The sequence below is a fragment of the Salmo salar genome, chromosome 05 (genome assembly GCF_965601325.2).
Source record: "Salmo salar chromosome 05, fSalSal1, whole genome shotgun sequence".
Lineage (NCBI taxonomy): Eukaryota > Metazoa > Chordata > Actinopteri > Salmoniformes > Salmonidae > Salmo > Salmo salar.
The window spans coordinates 37420037-37442771 of NC_138295.1; the positions used below are offsets into that span (position 1 = coordinate 37420037).

The following is a 22735-nucleotide window of genomic DNA, read 5'->3' on the forward strand; positions in this document are numbered from 1 at the left end:
GTTTCCTAATGATTAATCGTCTCTTTATTTATATTTTTTTATGTACAGTCATTCGATTTATTTGGTTGTTTGCACAGTTATTTGTCTTTTTAAAGACATATTATATAACACAACCGTATAGTGTCTGGATTTGCGTCGTGCCTGGATACAGCCCTTAGCTGTGGTATATTGGCCATATACCAAAAACCCTTGAGGTGCCTTATTGCTATTATAAACTGGTTACCAACATAATTAGAGTAGTAAAAATAAATGTTTTGTCATACACGTGGTATACGGCCTGATATACCACAGCTGTCAGCCAATCAGCATTCAGGGCTCGAACCACCCAGTTTATATTACATTATATAACACAACCATATAGTGTCTGGCTTTCTTTGATGTATCAGTTTGTACTCTGCACAGCCCGTCTCCAATCCTGTTCTGGACCTGTCGCCTGTTCTGGGCTAGTTTGGTCTGGTTTGGTCTGGTTTGGTCTGGTGCAACTCAGTGACAGACTGAGGTCCTGAACATATCTGTCTCCCACTGTGCTCCTCCTCATGGGCGGAGGGAAGGGTCGTCCACTCAGGCAGAATTAGGCCTCAGACGTCAATAGCAGACAACTGGTCGATCCCCCCAAAAAAGACCTGTGATTTTAGTCATAGGCCAAGGCCACATGCAGCCACACAGTGAAAGGGTTTGTATTGGAACATATATCACTGCTCTCCCACGTAAAAAAGCTCATTAAAGGTTAAGGATAGGGACAAGGATAGATATGTTAATCAAGGTTTTTAAGGATTGGGACTTCTCCACTTTTAGTGATTAAATACTGTATTTAGGGTGGGTGTGTGGGTGCGTGTGTGTATCGCCTTTGACTGAAGTTTGGTGACCTCCTCAAAGAGGTCATCCGGGTTAGGGGAGGGTTTGGCCGGGGTAGGCCGTCATTGTAAAATAAGAATTTGTTCTTAACCGACTTGCCTAGTTAAATACATGTAAAAAAGAGGACACTTAGGCTGCCCAATTCTGATCTTTTTTAAAAATTCACTAATAGTTTTTTTGACCAATCAGATCAGCTCTGAATCTTTTGGGAAAAGATCTGATGTGATTGGTCAAAAGACCAAAAATATCAGAATTGTGCTGCCTGTGTAAACAAAGCCTGGATTGTTGCAAGATTAAAAATAAATAATAATTGCAGTCCACAAAACACAAAAGGGTTGTCTCTGGGCTTACCTCTTCATGTGTACAAGATGAATGACAGGGGTCTGTGTCAAGTTCATTGCTAAATCCTTTACTGCTGAGAACATCAAGCAGGTGTTTAGGCCTTCCTGTCAGTTTCCACCATATCAGTCAATGAGACAGGGCTTGTGTGGGACCCTCAGAGGAAGGTGACAGGGCCAGGTAGGAGAGCTCCACGAGGGGGACCCCCAGAGGAAGGTGGCAGGGCTTGTGGATGAGCTCCATGTCAGGCCTTTCTGTAGATCGATTTCTCCTGTAATGTCTGTTGTGGCCCCGCCCCGGTCCAGTCTTGTCCTGTCTTGTCTTAGCATGCCTAATTGGATTTCAACTAGATGCTGTTTCCTGTCCAGCTGACAGCACCTCCCATTCAATATTACCTCTCAGAGAAAGAGAGAGAGAGAGCGAGAGTGAGAGAGAGAGAGAGAGAGAGAGAGAATTCAGGGAAGATGAACAGAGACTTAGTGTCGCAATGTATGCGTGTTTGTTCATTAAAAGTTTAAAGGGTTGAGCTAGAGATGCTGTGTGGGTTTCCAAACAGAAAACCTTATCAAAAGTGATTCTTCCACGGTTGAGAGTGAGATGAGAGTGATATTGAGTGAGAGAAAGAGCGAGAGTTCAAGATGGTGAAAGTGCCAGAGAGAGAACGAGAGAAAGTGGAAGGGAGAGAGAAGGAAAGAAAGCTAAGACAGGCTGCAAGCTATGCTAATAACGGTCGAGATGGAGAAAGTGGCAGAGAACGAGAGAGAAAGAGAGAAAGAAAGCCAAGACAGGACACAAGCGGTACTGATGAAGTCTGTGGACAGCTTGGGGGACATTTGCTGTAAACACAGCAGTCATGATTACTATTGATTCAGAGCCAGATTAGGAGCAGTCTTATCACGATCCACAGACAGACAGACAGGCAGGGATATCCCAACCATGATTTTAAGTACTGATCTCACGTTATTACGATGCATTTACTTCACTTAAAAAGCAACCCCTGGATTTCCACATGATGTCTTTGTTCGTTTTTATAGGTTAGTGTGCATTTGAATCACTGAGGCTGGAGACTTATATCTCCCTCACTAACTTTAAGCTTCAGCTATCTGAGCAGTTTACCGATCACTGCACCTGTTCACAGCCCATCTGTAAATAGCCCACCCAACTACCTCATCCCCATATTGTTATTTATTTTTGCTCTTTTGCACCCCAGTATCTCTACTTGCACATCATCATCTGCACATCTATCATTCCAGTGTTAATGCTAAATTGTAATTATTTTGCGACTATGGCCTATTTATTGGCATACCTCCCTAATCTTACTACATTTGCACACACTGTATATAGATTTTTCTATTGTGTTATTGACTGTACGTTTGTTTATCCCATGTGTAACTCTGTGTTGTTGTTTTTGTCGCACTGCTTTGATTTATCTTGGCCAGGTCGCAGTTGTAAATGAGAACTTGTTCTCAACTGCCTACCTGGTTAATTAAAGGTAAGATTTTTTTTTTGCATATACATTTTAGTATCCTGTTTTGAATATACACTTTTTTTACACTATAAAACCTCATAAACAACTTTTAAAAAACAAACATGCTTTATCTATCACAATGCAGGAAAATGTTAACAATGCTAAATGTAATTTTTATTAAAAAATTATTTAACGATTGACCGTACAGCAATGTCCGCTGCTGGCCTATGTTTGTACTGTATTGTGGAGAAATGCTACAGCGATCAGCCTTTCCTTCTCAATAAAACAGCTAGCTGTTATTTTCTCTTAACTCCACATCGACATCTCGTCTCCTGTGCTGCTGCGCCCTCCAATAAAACCCTCTTTAAAATTCCTCCCTCTACCCCCCTCACTACAACCCCCTCCAATATCCTGTCCATTTCTCTTTCTCCCCCTTGGCCAATTCGCTTTCACTCTTTCTCTACCGCCTTCCCCTTCTCTTGGGCCCCTGCTCCCTCTGCTCTCCTTTCACTCTCCACAGTCCACCCCTTCTTCACCTCTTCACCCCCTGCACCCCTCTCTCTCTCCATTTCCTCTCCTCCTCCCGTCGCTCCTCTTTTGGTGCATGTGTTGGCAGAGGAGGCTGGAGGAGGTAGGAGTCCTAGCTAGCTGCATTAGCTCTATGCATTATTAATCTGCTCTGCATTCTATGTGGGTCTGGGTGTTTTCCGAGCTGCGCACTGGGGACCAGGCCTGGTGAAAGAGCACTGTGTTTGGGACACAGGGCCTGGTGATGGAGCTGCGTGTCAGGGCCATTCCGGGAACAGGAGCCCCTGAAATTAGCGAATAGAGAGGCACTAAAGGAGTGTTTAATCATGTGTCTTTATTCGATAAGGCGAACATTTATTCAGACTCAGAGCGCCACTATATTACATTTGCCTTTGTAGAAGTGCACAAAGCATGGTTTTAGCATATTTTGCTCACTTCAGCTATTCACAGTTGACGTTTGTATAAAAGAGTTGTCCTCCTTTTATTATTGCTGGAGCTTTGTTTGTCCGAGATCCTTGGGCACAGCTTCTTTCAACCGCAGTGGAATTCACACTCTTTCCTCTAGCAGTTTCTAAAAGGGGCTAGTTGGTCCGTCTCTGAACTGGGTTGATATGAAATTTTAATCCAGACAACCAGACAAAGCTAGAGTGCCTTTTCTCCATCACACCATGATGTGCTTTTCAGGCTACACTGCTTTGATTGCAGCCCGGAGGCCTGGGGGTGGGAAAAACAGTAATGGCCTCTAATAAAAAACACAATTCTGCTTATACTGGTTCTAACAGGAGGATAAAGACTAAATGTTTGCTTGTTCAGTGATCTTATTATGACAAAGACGTTACGATGACAAAGCACTTTTGCATCATATCACTTTTCCCAGAAAAGGTCATTGTTTTGCAAAAGGAATCGAAAGGCAGTGACAGTGTAACTGATTGATTTGTTGTTCCATTCTGCACAGGTATTAAAAATTCTGATTGGTTCTGATGATCACAAGGGCCCTCCTCCACCTCTTCTCGGCTAATCCCGATGGGGCTCCGGAGCTGATGTCACAGAAGGCAAGGGTTTTCCTGTTCGGGAATCCAGAAGAGACAATCCATACCACGGTGAGTGACTGACAGACAGACAGACAGACAGACAGACAGACAGACAGACAGACAGACAGACAGACAGACAGACAGACAGACAGACAGACAGACAGACAGACAGACAGACAGACAGACAGACAGACAGACAGACAGACAGACAGACAGACAGACAGACAGACAGACAGACAGACAGACAGAGCCTTTAGTCAGAATGCTGGGTATCTGGTCATAGCATCTTCACTAAATGTTTAAATACTTTGAGATGGCTTCTTCATCTCTCTCCTTTAACTTCCCTGGGCAAGCGTCCCACCTAGTCAACAGCCAGTGGAATCGCGTGGCGCGAAATACAAATACCAAATAGCTCCGTTTTGTTCGTGCGTTCAAGTCACTATCCGAAGGGTGACGCGCGAGCGCATTTCGTGACAAAAAAATTCAAAATATTCCATTACCGTACTTCGAAGCATGTCAAACGCTGTTTAAAATCAATTTTTATGCTATTTTTCTCGTAAAATAGCGATAATATACCAACCGGGCGACGTTGTATTCATTCAAAGGCTGAAAGAAAAAAATTGAGAATTCTCATGAACGCGCATCTCCAGTGTCACTGTTCCCAGGCTGACCACTCACAAATTCTCCTGCTGTTCTTCGCCCAGAGACAGCAGACACCCCATTACACTTTCTGGCGCCTTCTGAGAGCCAATGGAAGCCTTAGAAAATGTCACGTTACAGCAGAGATGCTGTATTTTCGATAGAGATGCAACTGAAGGACAACAAATTGTCAGACAGGGCACTTCCTGTATGGAATCTTCTCAGGTTTTGGCCTGCCATATGAGTTCTGTTATACTCACAGACACCATTCAAACAGTTTTAGAAACTTTAGAGTGTTTTCTATCCAAATCTACTAATTATATGCATATTCTTGTTTCTGGGCAAGAGTAGTAACCAGTTTAAATCGGGTACGTTTTTTATCCGGCCGTGCAAATACTGCCCCCTAGCCCCAACAGGTTAACGTCTGAAGTATATTTTAATATATTAACATTAGCATAACAATCTATATGCTCCTATTTGCCGATCGCTGCTGGATTATTTGAGAGAGTTTAAGGAGTGAGTAATGAGATACAAAAGTTAATTGTGTATTACTTTGCCAAAAAGTCTGAAAATACATGATGTATTGTATAGCCAACATAGGTAAAAAAAGCAGCCTGCTAAGAGAGTTGGGGCAGCAGTGGACACACTCCTCCAGTGATCCGGGTGATCATGTATTTATGGATGGTGTCTGCAGCAGCAAAGAGAAACTGTCATCCAAGATGACTTCCTGACTCAGCAAGGGCAGAGAGAGAGGGAGAGAGAGATGAAGAGAGGAGGGGGATAGAAAAGGGGAGAGAGACAGGTTTCACCTGAGTCAGCACTGCAGCATGGATATACACACATACTAACAGATACATCTGTAAGTGCACGCACGCACACACACACACACACACACACACAACACACACACACACACACACACACACACACACACACACACACACACACACACACACACACACACACACACACACACACTGTATTTGCTACAGGAAAGAGTTTGGTCTGGACAGCTTCATCTCTCCCACTCTGCTCAGTAACATGAGAGAGAAGGACCTCTCTCATGAGACACAATTTTCCCTAACCTTAACCCTAACTCTAACTTTAACCATAAAACCTAACCTTAACCCTAACTCTAACCTTAACCATAAAACCTAACCTTAACCCTAACTCCTAACTCCTAACCCTAAACCAAATTCTAACCCTAACACTAATTCTAACCTTAACCCTAAGCCCCCTAGAAATAGCATTTGCTCTTGTGGGGACTAACGAAATGTCCCCAGTTGGTCAAACATTTTTTGTTTACTATTCTTGTGGGGACTTCTGGTCCCCACAAGAATAGTTAAACACGTCCACACACACACCTGATCAGCACTGTGTCCATCTCAGATTGATCAAACAGGTTTCGATAATGTGTGTCTCAGAAGTAGCCGGTCTTTCCGGCCCAGCTGTCAAAAGCGAGTCACCCCTCATCCACATCAATCTGGATCAATCCGAGTCAACGGGGTGCCAAAGTTACACCCTGTCCAGGTCCTCTCAGAAAGAGGACATAATCCTCTTACAGACCCACAGCATTGGCTTCAATGAGGGCAATGCCAGAGGGCTAGCCTTAGCCGTAGCACCTAAGAGCCTTCACTTCAATGGGGATGACGTTAGCAGACAGGACTAGCCTTAGCTTAGCGCCTACGCCCATTCATTCCAATTGGTAGGATGTTAGCGGCCTGGCATAGCGTCAGAGAGCATTCACTTCAAATTGTTCACGGGTCTAGTCTAGCTGTCAGCACTTTCAGTGTACTGTAGCGAAGGACTGAGCAAGTTGGCTCACTCTACAGTGTCTGTAGAAAATCTCTTTGTTGAATTAGTCCTCCATCCCTCTATTGATCAGCGAGAGAATTGCAATCATTCAAAACCTGAGTCAGTGAACATTAAGTCTGATATCGCCAGCTAATCCCTCTGATTGACAGGACATTAGCCTGAGGTTGGCAGTTATTTGTTCCTCTTCAGCCAGCTCCTTTGCCATGGCACGCATGGCAAGGCAAGGAGGTTGGCTGAAGCACAGACACTCAGACTGAACCGGACTAATAGCACTCAGGTGCTTTTGTCACTGAAGCAGAACGAGCAGACCGGAGGTTAGCGACGGCTTCCTCCGAGCTTCGAGGAAAGTTTACCGTGTTTTCGTGGAACTGATTGGCTTCGGCTGTAGACGGAGGTGGTAGTAGGGGAAAGGCTGTATCACTGGGCTTTATCACCACATTCGTTATCGTTAGCCACTATCGATCTCTTTCTCTCTCTCTCTCTCTCTCTCTCTCTCTCTCTCTCTCTCTCTCTCTCTCTCTCTCTCTCTCTCTCTCTCTCTCTCTCTCTCTCTCTCTCTCTCCTGCTGTGCAGCCTGCTAGCAGCAGAGTTGCAGGGGAAGCTCATTCACCTCACAGTATGATACCATCTATTAATTACAGTGGTGATGGTCAACCTAGACCTTTATTGAGTGCTGACATTAGAGACAGACAATACAACATGGATGTCAACAAATGAACAATAGATTGATTTTATTTAACAGATGGTGCAATTTAAATCCACTTTACCCAGACTTTGCCTGTCTATGTCCATTTTTAGCATCATACTGAACCCAGACTGTCCCTACTGTATATACACTACTAACATGAGTTTGAATCCTCTATTAAGTTGTAAGTACCCAGTGCAGTCAAAAACGTGATTTTCTTGTGTTTTATATATATTTCCACACTATGAGGTTGGAATTATACTGTGAAATACTGCCTGAAATTTCTGCCTGTTTTTTGGTGGGATGGAGTTTTGGCCTACCTGGTGACATCGCCAGGCGGTAAATTGGTTAATAGACCAATAAGAAAGAGAGTTCCAAACCTCTCTGCCAATAACTGCTAGCTTTCAGTTTTCCCCTGCTTACTCAGACCACTCCCGGACAGTTTTAGCAAAATCCTTGCTTGAGAAATAGCTAAGAAGCTATTTTTGTTTCTTTTTGACCATTGTAATTGAAAACGATGACAGTAAGGTACTTCATTGTTACCCAGGAAATGATTTGATATTGAGATAAAAACAGCTGCACTGGACCTTTAACATCAGAGACATGAAATAAAGCACGTCAGTGAATTATCAGCCGAGGAATACGTCCAAGGTGAGGAAGGCTTCTGATTGGCTGTTGGGGAGGAAACAGTGTCAAGCGGTGTTGTTGGCCATGAGTTGTGGTCGGACTGAACGAATGCTGACCACATTTTGTCTGGGATTTCATTAAAACACAACGACCTCTCTCCCTCCTCCTCCTTCTTTCTATACCTCCCCTTCATCCCTTGTTCCCAGTCCTCTCGCGTCCCTGCACAAAGGGCAGGCTGAACAGAAAGTGCACTACTGCAAAGTTGTCAGTAGTGATAAATACAGAGACAAGCAGCGTCTGTGTGTGTGCGTGTGTGTGTGTGAGTGAGCAATCGCTTTTGTGTGTGTGTGTGTGTGTGTGTGTGTGTGTGTGTGTGTGTGTGTGTGTGTGTGTGTGCGTGTGTGTTGTGTGTTCCTTCTTAAAGTGGAGCTGACAGCATTTTATCATGTCCTATATATCCTGTAAGCCTGGTGGTCCTGTGTGCCACATCTTGTTGAGTGTGACGCGTTTCGTCTTGTTCATGTAGAGTTGAATACCCTTCTGACGCCCTCCTCCCTCTATCTTGCTCACATATCTGATTATTTGTGGTATCCAGGGCAAGTGACACCCTCTGCAATATAAACATGACGAGATCAAAATGCAGATCTGGCACTAACGTAATTGTGGTACCGAGGGGAATGTCCAACACAGCACCGCACTAAAAAGCTCTCTCTTCCTTTTTCTCCTTGCATATTTTTCCTTGCTTTGATACCTTCTGTTTCCCTTATCAGTCTCATCTCTCATCTCTCATCTCTGTGTGTAGTTAAATGGAGGAGAAGGAGAGGAGTAGGAGCCGGTCTCCATCTCGTAGCCGTAGGGCCAGCCGGGTGCAGCAGGTGGTGGGAACGCTGATCAGACGCACCCGAGAATCACTCAGCAGGTACAGTATCAACAAACACATGCACGCACATATACACTGAACAAAAACATGAAACAATTTCAAAGATTTTACTGAGTTACAGTTCATATAAGGAAATCAGTCAATTGAAATAAATTCATTAGGCCTTAATCTATGGATTTCACCGGATTGGGAATACAGATATGCGTCTGTTGGTCACAGATACCTTAAAAAAAGGTTGGGGTGTGGATCAGAGTTGATCAGGCTGTTGATTGTGGCCAGTGGAATGTTGTCCCACTCCTCTTCAATGGTTGTGCGAACTTGCTGGATATTGGCGGGAACTGGAACACGCTGTCGTACACGTCGATCCAGAGCCTCCCAAACATGCTTAATGGGTGACATCTCTGGTGAGCATGCAGGCCATGGAAGAACTGGGACATTTTCAGATCCTTGCGACATGGGGCCAGTGCATTATCATGCTGAAACATAAGGTGATGGCGGCAGATGAATGGCCCGACAATGGGCCTCATTCAAATTGCCATCGATAAAATGCAATTGTGCTCGTTGTCCGTAGCTTATGCCTGCCCATACCACAACCCCACCGTCACCATGAGACACTCTGTTCACAACGCTGACATCAGCGAACCGCTCGCCCACACGATGCCATACACATTTGTCTGCCATCTGCCTGGTACAGTTGAAACCGGGATTCATCCGTGAAGAGCACATTTCTCCAGCGTGCCAGTGGCCATCAAAGGTGAGCATTTACCCACTGAAGTCGGTTACGACGCCGAACTGCAGTCTGGTTAAGACCCTGGTGAGGACGATAAGCACGCCGACTTGCTTCCCTGAGACGGTTTCTGACAGTTTGTGCAGAATTTCTTCAGTTTTGCAAAACCATAGTTTCATTAGCTGTCTGGGTCTCTGGTCTCAGATGATCCCGCAGGTGAAGAAGCCGAATGTGGAGGTCCTGGGCTGGCCTGGATACACGTGGTCTGTGGTTGTGAGGCCGGTTGGACCTACTGCCAAATTCTCTAAAGCGACGTTGGAGGCGGCTTATGGTAGTGAAATTAACATAAAATTATCTGGCAACAGCTCTGGTGGACATTCCTGCAGTCAGCATGCCAAATGCACATTCCCTCAAAACTTGAGACATTATGACATTGTGTTTTGTGACAAAACTGCACATTTTAGAGTGGCCTTTTATTGCCCCCAGCACAAGGTGCACCTGTGCAATGATCATGCTGTTTAATCAGCTTCGTGATATGCCACACCTGTCAGGTGGATGGATTATCTTGGCAAAGGAGAAATGGGCACAAACAGGAATGTAAACAAATTTGTGAACAAAATTTGATAGGAATAGGTTTTTTGTGCCTATGGAACATTTCTGGGATGTTTTATTTCAGCTCATGAAACATGGGACCAATACTTTACATGTTGCATTTATATTTTCGTTCAGTGCATCTATATATATTTACATGAAGTATGTGGATGGGCCATTTGTTTTGCATGCTTAGTAAACATGCCAGAGAGGGAAGGAGAGGGATGACTAGCCCCCTTGTAGCGAGTCTAATTTAATGTTTAACACAAAGACTTAACTCACATAGTCTCACACCAGCTGCTCTGCCACTCTCAGTAACCCCTGACCTCTAACCCCTGTTTAAACCCTGTTTGACCTCTCAGAGAGCGGATCCTTGGCGATGGGAGGTCCAACCGGTCAGGCAGCGTGTCCAGTCAGAACTTCCCGGTGAGGCTAACGGTTCAGATCGTCAGAGACCCGGTGTTGGACTCCAGAGGTCATGGGTTCACCCTCTCCAAACAGCACCCCCTGCTGGTCAGGGACGTGGCTACAGGTACGCTGTGTGTGTGTGTGTGTGTGTGTGTGTGTGTGTGTGTGTGTGTGTGTGTGTGTGTGTGTGTGTGTGTGTGTGTGTGTGTGTGTGTGTGTTGTTGTTGTTGTTATTATGGAAGTGACTAGACAGCCTACTCTGTACTCACTAAGTCTAGGGGTTCTAGGTTTGCCTAATGGTTCTGTAACTGGAATGAATGTGTCTATTAATGTGACAAGTAAGCGCATGTGACCAGGTGTTGAACGCATGTACCCAGGAGACACCTGCCTTACCTAGGTCAAGGGCCTAGACTCCTCTTGGTCGGCCAGTCCATGCGGATTATTATTTGTTCAGATGGTGACGAAAACAAATATGTACAAAAAGGAAAAATACCAATGGCGTGCCCAAATGAAAGACTCGACAACTAACGAAAGGCCTCGTGGCCACCAAACGAACAAGCAGCTTCACGGCTTGCAAGCTGGGACACCGACTGACCAACCCCTTAATTGGCAGCACCTGCCCATATCAAGGCTTGGCAGCGCAACACTTGGATCTGGTTGCTGGCTGCTGGCTGAGTGTGGGAGTGGTAGTTATAGTGAACTGTAATGTGCTGTCTAAACCTATTCCATGACAGTGTGTGTTTGTTTGTACTAGGACTTGATGCGGTGGTACATATCGGTGATTTATTTGATCTATGACTCTGTTTCTGGAAGTGAAACGTGTGTCTACGTCCCAATTTGTGTTTTTACGGTGTGTCTATGGCTGTAAGTTGTTACGTCTATTTGTCTGAGACAGCGTTCCCTCCCCCTGCTCCTGTCTTGGTTGGACCAGGTCCCTCTTGAAAAATAGATTTAATCTCAATGAGACGAACCTGGATGAATAAAGGCTGAGTAAAAAGGAAATTAATCAAATGTGTCTGAGAGAGAGAGAGAGAGAGAGAGAGAGAGAGAGAGAGAGAGAGAGAGAGAGAGAGAGAGAGAGAGAGAGAGAGAGAGAGAGAGAGAGAGAGAGAGAGAATGCTCTCCCTCAAGTATGGCCACCTGCTTCCTCATGCCACGGTAGACCCGCCCACAGCAAGACAGATTTAGAATGCCCGGCATCGTGCCAAAAAAGCCACGGGAACAATACAGCCACCTGCTCATCCGCCTTAGATCTGATCACTCATTCACCCTTCGATTAGGTGGAGAAGCACATGCACACGCAGCCTTGCTGAGCTGCCATCTTTTCTCTAGAAACAGCTGATCATTTCCCTGAGGAGTACCCTGCTGGGGTGTGGGACAGAGAGGGAGGAGAGAGAAGGAAGAAGAAAGAGGTGGGGGGGGGGGGGGGGTGTGAGAGAGAGCGAGAGAGAGAGAGGAAGATATAAAGGGAGAGAAGGAGGGAGTGAGACAGTGAGAGGCAGAGAGAGAGACAGTGAGAGAGGAAGAGGCAGAGTGAGAGTTTGAAGGGAGGAGGGCCACCACCTGAGGGAATCAATAAGGTCCTGGCAGGGCAGCAGAGAGAGAGAGGGGGGGGGGGGGGGACTGAGTGGAGCGCAGGTTGACGTTTATTGTCATGAATCTTGCCATGGAGGCAGAATTGAGCGATTTCCGCTAGATGGGCCAGCTGCAAAGTCAAAATTGGCTATATTGTAGAAATGAATTAAAACAAAAACTAGCTTTTTGGTCTTAATTTAAGGTTAGGGTTAGGCATTAAAGGCGCTGCATGTTCAATCCAACTTCTGCATTGGCTGTGCAGCATTTATGGTGATACGGCCTCTGCAGAATTCAAGGCTTTCATACTTCTCGCGCTTCGCGGAGCAGCACAGAGCTGTTGTGAAGGAAGTTGTCAAGGAAGTGAGTTTGTGTTTATACAGGACCTCCCGCCCTCACCTACCGTCAACCAATCATGTCAATGTCAATGCGGAGCTATACGGAGCCCTCCGCATTGTTACAACATTTGAGAGGCGCACAACGATGCAGTACAGAGCTCTATTTGGCCTCTGCGTACCTCCGGAGGCGCCACATTTGCGCCACACCCTCCATAAGGCGCCTCCCACCACATTTTCGGATCAAGGATAAATTGTCTCTTAGGGTTAGCAGTGTGGTTAAGGTTAGGATTAAGGTTAGGGTTAGGTTCAAAGTCAGATTGTATGACTTTGTGGCTGTGCCAGCTAGTGACCACTCTGCAGAGCTGCCTCCAGAACAAGATTCATGATGAAAAACACTAACCTGCGAGTCGATTGTAGGGATCAGGGTATTGACAGCGCTGGCACAAAAGCACAGAAGGGGGTTGGCAAACCTGGCGTTGTGAAAGAGGGAGAACGAGAGACTGAGTGTGCTGTGAGTGTGTGTGTGTGCGTGCGTATGTGTGTGACGGTGCCATGTTGCTGTCAGTGGTATGGAGAGTGGGATCAGGGACAGGGCTTTGCTGGGCAGGCTTTGCTGTGTGTGTGTGTGTGTGTGTGTGTGTGTGTGTGTGCGCGTGTGTGTGTGTGTGTGTGTGTGTGTGTGTGTGTGTGTGTGTGTGTGTGTGTGTGTGTGTGTGTGTGTGTGTGTGTGTGTGTGTGTGTGTGTGGAGAGAGAGAGAGCAAAAGAGAGGGGGCAGCAGAGAAACTGCTGTGCCTCAGTCCTGTTCTCTGGCCTGAAGACAAATGAGTATAAATAACCAACCAAAGAAAGCAGAGGCTGGCAGAGAGGCTGGCAGAGAGGCTGGCAGAGAGGCTTGAAGAGAGGCCTGTTGAGAAGCCTGCTGAGAGGCTGGCAGAGAGGCTGGCAGAGAGGCTAGTAGAGAGGCTGGCAGAGAGGCTGGCAGAGAAGCTTGAAGAGAGGCCTGTTGAGAAGCCTGCTGAGAGGCTGGCAGAGAGGCCTGCTGAGAGACTGGTAGAGAGTCTAGCAGAGAGTCTAGCAGAGAGTCTGGCAGATAGGCTAGTAGAGAGACTGGCAGAGAGGCTGGCAGAGAGGCTGGCAGAGAGGCTAGTAGAGAGACTGGCAGAGAGGCTGGCAGAGAGGCTGGCAGAGAGGCTGGCAGAGAGGCTGGCAGAGAGGCTAGTAGAGAGACTGGCAGAGAGGCTGGCAGAGAGGCTGGCAGAGAGTCTGGCAGAGAGTCTGGCAGATAGGCTGGCAGAGAGGCTAGTAGAGAGCCTGGCAGAGAGGCTAGTAGAGAGCCTGGCAGACAGGCTGGCAGAGAGGCTGGCCGAAAGGCTGGTAGAGAGGCTGGCAGAGAGGCTGGCAGAGATACTAGTAGAGAGGCTGGCAGAGAGACTGGCAGAGAGACTGGCAGAGAGGATGGCAGAGAGGTTAGTAGATACACTGGCAGAGAGGCTAGTAGAGAGGCTGGCAGAGAGGCTAGTAGAGAGGCTGGCAGAGAGGCTGGCAGAGAGGGTAGTAGAGAGGCTGGCAGAGAGGCTAGTAGAGAGGCTGGCAGAGAGGATGGCAGAGAGGTTAGTAGAGAGGCTGGCAGAGAGGCTAGTAGAGAGATGGCAGAGAGGCTAGCAGAGAGGCTAGCAGAGAGGCTGGCAGAGAGGCTGGCAGAGAGGCTGGCAGAGAGGCTTGTAGAGAGGCTTGTAGAGAGGCTGGCAGAGAGGCTGGCAGAGAGCCTAGTAGAGAGGCTGGCAGAGAGGCTAGTAGAGAGATGGCAGAGAGGCTAGCAGAGAGGCTGGCAGAGAGGCTGGCAGAGAGGCTAGTAGAGAGGCTGGCAGAGATGGTGGCAGAGAGGCTGGCAGAGAGGCTAGTAGAGAGGCTGGCAGAGAGGCTGGCAGAGAGGCTGGCAGAGAGGCTAGCAGAGAGGCTGGCAGAGAGTCTGGCAGAGAGACTGGCAGAGAGGCTGGCAGAGAGGCTGGCAGAGAAGCTTGAAGAGAAGCCTGTTGAGAGGCCTGCTGAGAGGCTGGCAGAGAGGCTGGCCGAAAGGCTGGTAGAGAGGCTGGCAGAGAGGCTGGCAGAGATACTAGTAGAGAGGCTGGCAGAGAGACTGGCAGAGAGACTGGCAGAGAGGATGGCAGAGAGGTTAGTAGATACACTGGCAGAGAGGCTAGTAGAGAGGCTGGCAGAGAGGCTAGTAGAGAGGATGGCAGAGAGGCTGGCAGAGAGGGTAGTAGAGAGGCTGGCAGAGAGGCTAGTAGAGAGGCTGGCAGAGAGACTGGCAGAGAGGTTAGTAGAGAGGCTGGCAGAGAGGCTAGTAGAGAGATGGCAGAGAGGCTAGCAGAGAGGCTGGCAGAGAGGCTGGCAGAGAGGCTTGTAGAGAGGCTTGTAGAGAGGCTGGCAGAGAGTTGGCAGAGAGGCTGGCAGAGAGCCTAGTAGAGAGGCTGGCAGAGAGGCTAGTAGAGAGATGGCAGAGAGGCTAGCAGAGAGGCTGGCAGAGAGGCTGGCAGAGAGGCTAGTAGAGAGGCTGGCAGAGATGGTGGCAGAGAGGCTGGCAGAGAGGCTAGTAGAGAGGCTGGCAGAGAGGCTGGCAGAGAGGCTAGAAGAGAGGCTGGCAGAGAGGCTAGTAGAGAGACTGGCAGAGAGGCTGGCAGAGAGGCTGGCAGAGAGGCTTGTAGAGAAGTGGCAGAGAGGCTGGCAGAGAGGATAGTAGAGAGGCTGGCAGAGAGGCTTGAAGAGAGGCCTGTTGAGAGGCCTGTTGAGAGGCCTGCTGAGAGGCTGGCAGAGAGTCTGGCAGATAGGCTGGCAGAGAGCCTGGCAGAGAGGCTAGTAGAGAGCCTGGCAGAGAGGCTAGTAGAGAGCCTGGCAGACAGGCTGGCAGAGAGGCTGGCCGAAAGGCTAGTAGAGAGGCTGGCAGAGAGGCTGGCAGAGAGGCTAGTAGAGACACTGGCAGAGAGGCTAGTAGAGAGGCTAGTAGAGAGGCTGGCAGAGAGGCTGGCAGAGAGGGTAGTAGAGAGGCTGGCAAACAGGCTGGCAGAGAGGCTAGTAGAGAGGCTGGCAGAGAGACTGGCAGAGAGGTTAGTAGAGAGGCTGGCAGAGAGACTAGTAGAGAGACTGGCAGATAGGCTGGCAGAGAGGTTAGTAGAGACACTGGCAGAGAGGCTACTAGAGAGGCTGGCAGAGAGGCTAGTAGAGACACTGGCAGAGAGGCTAGTAGAGAGGCTGGCAGAGAGGCTAGTAGAGAGATGGCAGAGAGGGTAGTAGAGAGGCTGGCAGAGAGGCTTGAAGAGAGAACTGTTGAGAGGCCTTCTGAGAGTCTGGCAGAGAGTCTGGCAGAGAGTCTAGCAGAGAGTCTGGCAGAGAGGCTATTAGAGAAGCTGGCAGAGAGGCTTGAGTAGAGGCTGGCAGAGAGGCTTTCAGAGAGGCTGGTAGAGAAATTGGCAGAGAGGCTTGAAGAGTGGCTTGAAGAGAGGCTGGTAGAGAGGCTGGCATAGAGCATGGCAGAGAAGCTGGCAGAGAGCCTAGTAGAGAGGCTGGCAGAGAGGCTAGTAGAGAGACTGGCAGAGAGGCTGGCAGACAGGCTAGTAGAGACTGGCAGAGAGGCTAGTAGAGAAGCTGGCAGAGAGGATGGTAGAGAGTGGCAGAGAGTCTGGCAGAGAGTCTGGCAGAGAGTCTGGCAGAGAGGCTAGTAGAGAGATTGGCAGAGAGGCTTGAAGAGAGGCAGTAGAGAGTCTGGCAGAGAGGCAAGTAGAGAGGCTGGCCGAGAGGCTGGCAGAGAGATTAGTAGAGAGGCCTGTTGAGAGGCCTGCTGAGACGCTGGCAGAGAGTCTGGCAGATAGGCTGGCAGAGAGGCTAGTAGAGAGCCTGGCAGAGAGGCTAGTAGAGAGGCTGGCAGAGAGGTTGGCAGAGAGACTAGTAGAGAGGCTGGCAGAGAGAATGGCAGAGAGGCTGGCAGAGAGGCTAGTAGAGACACTGGCAGAGAGGCTAGTAGAGAGGCTGGCAGAGAGGCTAGTAGAGAGGCTGGCAGAGAGACTGGCAGAGAGGGTAGTAGAGAGGCCGGCAAACAGGCTGGCAGAGAGGCTAGTAGAGAGGCTGGCAGAGAGACTGGCAGAGAGGTTAGTAGAGAGGCTGACAGAGAGGCTGGCAGAGAGGCTAGTAGAGAGGCTGGCAGAGAGGCTAGTAGAGAGATGGCAGAGAGGCTGGCAGAGAGGCTAGTAGAGAGGCTGGCAGAGAGGCTAGTAGAGAGATGGCAGAGAGGCTGGCAGAGAGGCTTGAAGAGAGGCCTGTTGAGAGGCCTGCTGAGATTCTGGCAGATAGTCTAGCAGAGAGGCTGGCAGAGAGGCTATTAGAGAAGCTGGCAGAGAGGCTTGAATAGAGGCTGGCAGAGGGGCTTGAATAGAGGCTGGTAGAGTCTGGCAGAGAGACTGGTAGAGAAATTGGCAGAGAGGCTTGAAGAGAGGCTGGCATAGAGGCTGGCATAGAGGATGTTAGAGAGTCTGGCAGAGAGTCTGGTAGAGAGGCTAGTAGAGAGGCTGGCAGAGAGGCTTGAAGAGAGGCCTGTTGAGACGCTTGAAGAGAGGCCTGTTGAGAGGCTGGCAGAGAGGCTAGTAGAGAGACTGGCAGAGAGGCTAGTAGAGAGGACTGTTGAGACGCCTGCTGAGAGGCTGGCAGAGAGTCTGGCAGAGAGACTAGTAGAGAGGCTGGTAGAGAGGCTGGCAGAGAGATTAGTAGAGAGTCTGGCAGAGAGGCTGGCAGAGAGGCTAGTTGAGAGGAGAGGATGGCAGAGAGGCTAGTAGAGAGGCTGGCAGAGAGGCTTGATGAGAGGCCTGTTGAGACGCTTGAAGAGAGGCCTGTTGAGAGGCTGGCAGAGAGGCTAGTAGAGAGACTGGCAGAGAGGCTAGTAGAGAGGACTGTTGAGACGCCTGCTGAGAGGCTGGCAGAGAGTCTGGCAGAGAGGCTGGCAGAGAGGCTATTAGTGAGACTGGCAGAGAGGGCGGCAGAGAGAGTATTAGAGAGGGTGGCAGAGAGGCTAGTAGAGAGGCTGACAGAGAGGCTATTAGAGAGACTAGTAGAGAGACTGGCAGAGAGGCTGGCAGAGAGGCTAGTAGAGAGATGGCAGAGAGGCTGGCAGAGAGGCTTGAAGAGAGGCCTGTTGAGAGGCCTGCTGAGATTCTGGCAGATAGTCTAGCAGAGAGGCTGGCAGAGAGGCTATTAGAGAAGCTGGCAGAGAGGCTTGAATAGAGGCTGGCAGAGGGGCTTGAATAGAGGCTGGTAGAGTCTGGCAGAGAGACTGGTAGAGAAATTGGCAGAGAGGCTTGAAGAGAGGCTGGCATAGAGGCTGGCATAGAGGATGTTAGAGAGTCTGGCAGAGAGTCTGGTAGAGAGGCTAGTAGAGAGGCTGGCAGAGAGGCTTGAAGAGAGGCCTGTTGAGACGCTTGAAGAGAGGCCTGTTGAGAGGCTGGCAGAGAGGCTAGTAGAGAGACTGGCAGAGAGGCTAGTAGAGAGGACTGTTGAGACGCCTGCTGAGAGGCTGGCAGAGAGTCTGGCAGAGAGACTAGTAGAGAGGCTGGTAGAGAGGCTGGCAGAGAGATTAGTAGAGAGTCTGGCAGAGAGGCTGGCAGAGAGGCTAGTTGAGAGGAGAGGATGGCAGAGAGGCTAGTAGAGAGGCTGGCAGAGAGGCTTGATGAGAGGCCTGTTGAGACGCTTGAAGAGAGGCCTGTTGAGAGGCTGGCAGAGAGGCTAGTAGAGAGACTGGCAGAGAGGCTAGTAGAGAGGACTGTTGAGACGCCTGCTGAGAGGCTGGCAGAGAGTCTGGCAGAGAGGCTGGCAGAGAGGCTATTAGTGAGACTGGCAGAGAGGGCGGCAGAGAGAGTATTAGAGAGGGTGGCAGAGAGGCTAGTAGAGAGGCTGACAGAGAGGCTATTAGAGAGACTAGTAGAGAGACTGGCAGATAGGCTGGCAGAGAGGTTAGTAGAGACACTGGCAGAGAGGCTACTAGAGAGGCTGGCAGAGAGGCTAGTAGAGAGGTTAGTAGAGAGGCTGACAGAGAGGCTGGCAGAGAGGCTAGTAGAGACACTGGCAGAGAGGCTAGTAGAGAGGCTGGCAGAGAGGCTAGTAGAGAGATGGCAGAGAGGCTAGCAGAGAGTCTGGCAGAGAGTCTGGCAGAGAGTCTGGCAGAGAGGCTGGCAGAGAGGCTTGAAGAGAGGCCTGTTGAGAGGCCTGCTGAGAGTCTGGCAGAGAGTCTGGCAGAGAGTCTGGCAGAGAGGCTATTAGAGAAGCTGGCAGAGAGGCTTGAATAGAGGCTGGCAGAGAGGCTTTCAGAGAGGCTGGTAGAGTCTGGCAGAAAGGCTGGTAGAGAAATTGGCAGAGAGGCTTGAAGAGTGGCTTGAAGAGAGGCTGGCATAGAGCATGGCAGATAAGCTAGTAGAGAGGCTAGTAGAGAGGCTGGCAGAGAGGCTAGTAGAGAGACTGGCAGAGAGGCTGGCAGACAGGCTAGTAGAGACTGGCAGAGAGGCTAGTAGAGAAGCTGGCAGAGAGGATGGTAGAGAGTGGCAGAGTGTCTGGCAGAGAGTCTGGCAGAGAGTCTGGCAGAGAGTCTGGTAGAGAGGCTAGTAGAGAGATTGGCAGAGAGGCTTGAAGAGAGGCAGTAGAGAGTCTGGCAGAGAGGCTAGTAGAGAGGCTGGCCGAGAGGCTGGCAGAGAGATTAGTAGAGAGACTGGCAGAGAGGCTGGCAGAGAGATTAGTAGAGAGACTGGCAGAGAGGCTGGCAGAGAGGCTAGTAGAGAGGAGAGGCTGGCAGAGAGGCGAGTAGAGAGACTGGCAGAGAGGCTTGATGAGAGGCCTGTTGAGACGCTTGAAGAGAGGCTGGCAGAGGCTGGCAGAGAGGCTGGCAGAGAGTGGCAGAGAGGCTGGCAGAGAGGCTAGTAGAGAGGAGAGGCTGGCAGAGAGGCTAGTAGAGAGACTGGCAGAGAGGCTAGTAGAGAGGACTGTTGAGACGCCTGCTGAGAGGCTGGCAGAGAGTGGCAGAGAGGCTGGCAGAGAGTGGCAGAGAGGCTGGCAGAGAGGCTAGTAGAGAGGAGAGGATGGCAGAAAGGCTAGTAGAGAGACTGGCAGAGAGGCTTGATGAGAGGCCTGTTGAGACGCTTGAAGAGAGGCCTGTTGAGAGGCTGGCAGAGAGGCTAGTAGAGAGACTGGCAGAGAGGCTAGTAGAGAGGACTGTTGAGACGCCTGCTGAGAGGCTGGCAGAGAGTCTGGCAGAGAGGCTAGTAGAGAGACTGGCAGAGAGGCTAGTAGAAAGACTGGCAGAGAGGCTAGTAGAGAGACTAGTAGAGAGACTGGCAGAGAGGCTAGTAGAGAGACTGGCAGAGAGGCTAGTAGAGAGACTGGCAGAGAGGCTAGTAGAGAGACTCGCAGAGAGACTAGTAGAGAGACTGGTAGAGAGGATGAGAGTCTGGCAGAGGCTAGTAGAGAGTCTGGCAGAGAGAGTGGCAGAGAGGCTATTAGAGAGCCTGGCAGAGAGGCTGGCAGAGGCTAGTAGAGAGTCTGGCAGAGAGAGTGGCAGAGAGGCTATTAGAGAGACTGGCAGAGAGTCTGGCAGAGAGGCTGGCAGAGAGCCTGGCAGAGAGCCTGGCAGAGAGTCTGGTAGAGAGGCTAGTAGAGAGTCTGGCAGAGAGTCTGGCAGAGAGGCTTGCAAAGAGAGTGGCAGAGAGGCTAGTAGAGAGGCTGGCAGAGAGGCTAGTAGAGAGAGTGGCAGAGAGGCTAGTAGGGAAGTTAGTAGAGAGGATGGCAGAGAGGCTGGCAGAGAGGCTGGCAGAGAGGCTAGTAGAGAGATGGCAGAGAGGCTAGTAGAGAGTCTGGCAGAGAGGCTAGTAGAGAGTCTGGCAGAGAGGCTAGTAGAGAGCCTGGCAGAGAGGCTAGTAGAGAGGCTGGCGGAGAGGCTGGCAAGAGACTGGTAGAGAGGATAGTAGAGAGACTGGTAGAGAGGATAGTAGAGAGACCTGGCAGAGAGGCTAGTAGAGAGAGTGGCAGAGAGGCTAGTAGAGAGAGCTGGCAGAGAGGCTAGTAGAGAGAGTGGCAGAGAGACTAGTAGAGAGGCTGGCAGAGAGGCTAGTAGAGAGAGTGGCAGAGAGGCTGGCAAGAGACTGGTAGAGAGGATTGTAGAGAGACTGGTAGAGAGGATAGTAGAGAGACTGGCAGAGAGGCTAGTAGAGAGGCTAGCGGAGAGGCTGGCAGAGAGACTGGCAGAGAGGCTGGTAGAGAGACTGGCAGAGAGACTGGTATTAATGATAACCCCCCCAGGGGAGCTACTGTAAGCACATGTGACTGTGTTGAATTCTATAACAAACGCTGTGTTCCGTGTGTAGGTGGCCCAGGGGATGGCATACTGTATCCTGGAGACCAGGTGGTACAGATCAATGACCTGGTGGCAGATGATCTCAGCTATGAACAGCTGCAAGATGTCACCAGGTAACTAACCTTGTTTCTTCTGTCCCTTACTCTGTCTTCTCCCTCTGTTTCTCAGTCTCTATATTCTAACTAGATAGTAGTGGAGTTAGTCCGGTTACTGGGACTCCTTTCCAGTGTATTCACTTCTGAAAGCATACTATCATTTGTGCGGTTGTGTGCGTGTGCTTGTGTGTGAGTTTGAGCGTGTCAGGCCAAATGTCAGTGTAGTGGAAATGCCTACATGACTGCTGGACAGAAACATCTTGTCTCTGTGTTTCTTCAGGGACTTGGAGGACTCTGTCACAATGACAATCTTAAGGCACATGACAGTAAGTGTGTGTGTGTGTGTGTGTGTATTTGAGTGTGTGTGTGTGTTAATGATGACATAACGTCGTCTTCCTGTGTGTCAAGGGTCCTAAGTCGTCCATCATGTCGGCGGAGAAGAGGGCTCGTCTGAGGAGTAACCCGATCAAAGTGCGCTTCGCAGAGGAAGTGGTTGTTAACGGTCACACTCAGGTCAGGACCTTACACACGTTCTCTCTCTCTCTCTCTCTCTCTCTCTCTCTCTCTCTCTCTTTCTCTCTCTCTCTCTCTCTCTCTCTCTCTCTCTCTCTCTCTCTCTCTCTCTCTCTCTCATTCATTTTGTTTTCTTCCTGCAGGGAAACTCTCTTCTGTTCCTGCCCAACGTTCTGAAGGTCTACCTGGAGAACGGACAGACCAAGGCCTTCAAGTTCGACGCTACCACCACCATCAAGGTACGGATTATAACACGTCGAGTATTTTACCTACAAAATACCACCCCATGCTTGTACAGCTGCGTCATCTGCATGACAACAGTAGTCCACAAGCGCTGACACAAAGTGTTCAGTGGTCAAGCAACATGAAGATAGCAGAACTCAGACCTAACTGAGTCGCTTTGTTTGCAGGACATCGTTGTGACTCTGAAGGACAAGTTGTCCATCTGCTGTATTGAGTACTTTGCTCTGGTGCTGGAACAGCAGTACAGCATCACCAAGCTACTGCTGCTGCACGAGGACGAGCTTATACACAAGGTGAGTAGAATACACACATCTCACCCACACATCCAACCTGTGTTACGAGTGCAGTCAGTCAAACAGTAGTCATCTCTAAATCACAGATCTCCAACAGGTAGATCGTGAGCTGCAAGTAATTCGCCAAGCTATTTTATTTTATTTTTTTAATGTGTTCCATCGCAAACTGCCATAAACATAAAGCTCCCGGCTACTATGCAATCAAAGCCGCATTGACATTATCCCAACCCTGGTTAGCCACTATTGGCTCAAAAAGCCAAATGTAACACAATATCTGCCAATTAAGTTCCAGCAATATTGTCCCTGTCTGTCTGTTTGGTGTGCGCATTTGTCTATCACTCTGTATGTGGAGAGTTAGCGAGGCTAGTAATGATAGCGTACTGATAACGGTCTCGTGGGTAGACAGAAAGCTTTCCCCAAAAACCTTCTCAATCGAATGTTAACTGCAAAGTAGGCTTAGCTGACAGAACGATATTGTGAGTATTTGTATCAATTTGGGTGGGCATTGTTTTGCCATGACATGTGCTGCAGCATTAGGCCTAACAGAAACATGCTGGACTGACACATTCCTCTCTTTCTAAATGCAAATTAAAGGGGAATTACAATAAAAATCCAGGTCTTCTGATGTGATTTAAAGCACTGACATGGACTCAAAACATACATTTTTGTTGTTTCTCTATGAATGATTGTAATATTGAGAGTAAAAA

The 22735-nt window shown here is 49.1% G+C and overlaps 1 protein-coding gene across 2 annotated transcripts in view; it reads left to right on the top strand.

Moving 5' to 3' along the window:
* Positions 1-22735, top strand: part of LOC106604776 (uncharacterized) — a 36695-nt gene that overhangs the window by 3507 nt on the left and 10453 nt on the right. For both annotated transcript variants that reach the window (XM_014199798.3, XM_014199799.3), the window contains exons 2-9: positions 4146-4290; positions 8790-8906; positions 10548-10717; positions 20895-20997; positions 21260-21305; positions 21388-21492; positions 21636-21731; positions 21903-22028. In XM_014199798.3, coding sequence (XP_014055273.3) covers positions 8794-8906; positions 10548-10717; positions 20895-20997; positions 21260-21305; positions 21388-21492; positions 21636-21731; positions 21903-22028 — 759 coding nt within the window. In that variant the 5' untranslated portion in view covers positions 4146-4290; positions 8790-8793. The remainder of the gene's footprint in view (positions 1-4145; positions 4291-8789; positions 8907-10547; positions 10718-20894; positions 20998-21259; positions 21306-21387; positions 21493-21635; positions 21732-21902; positions 22029-22735) is intronic.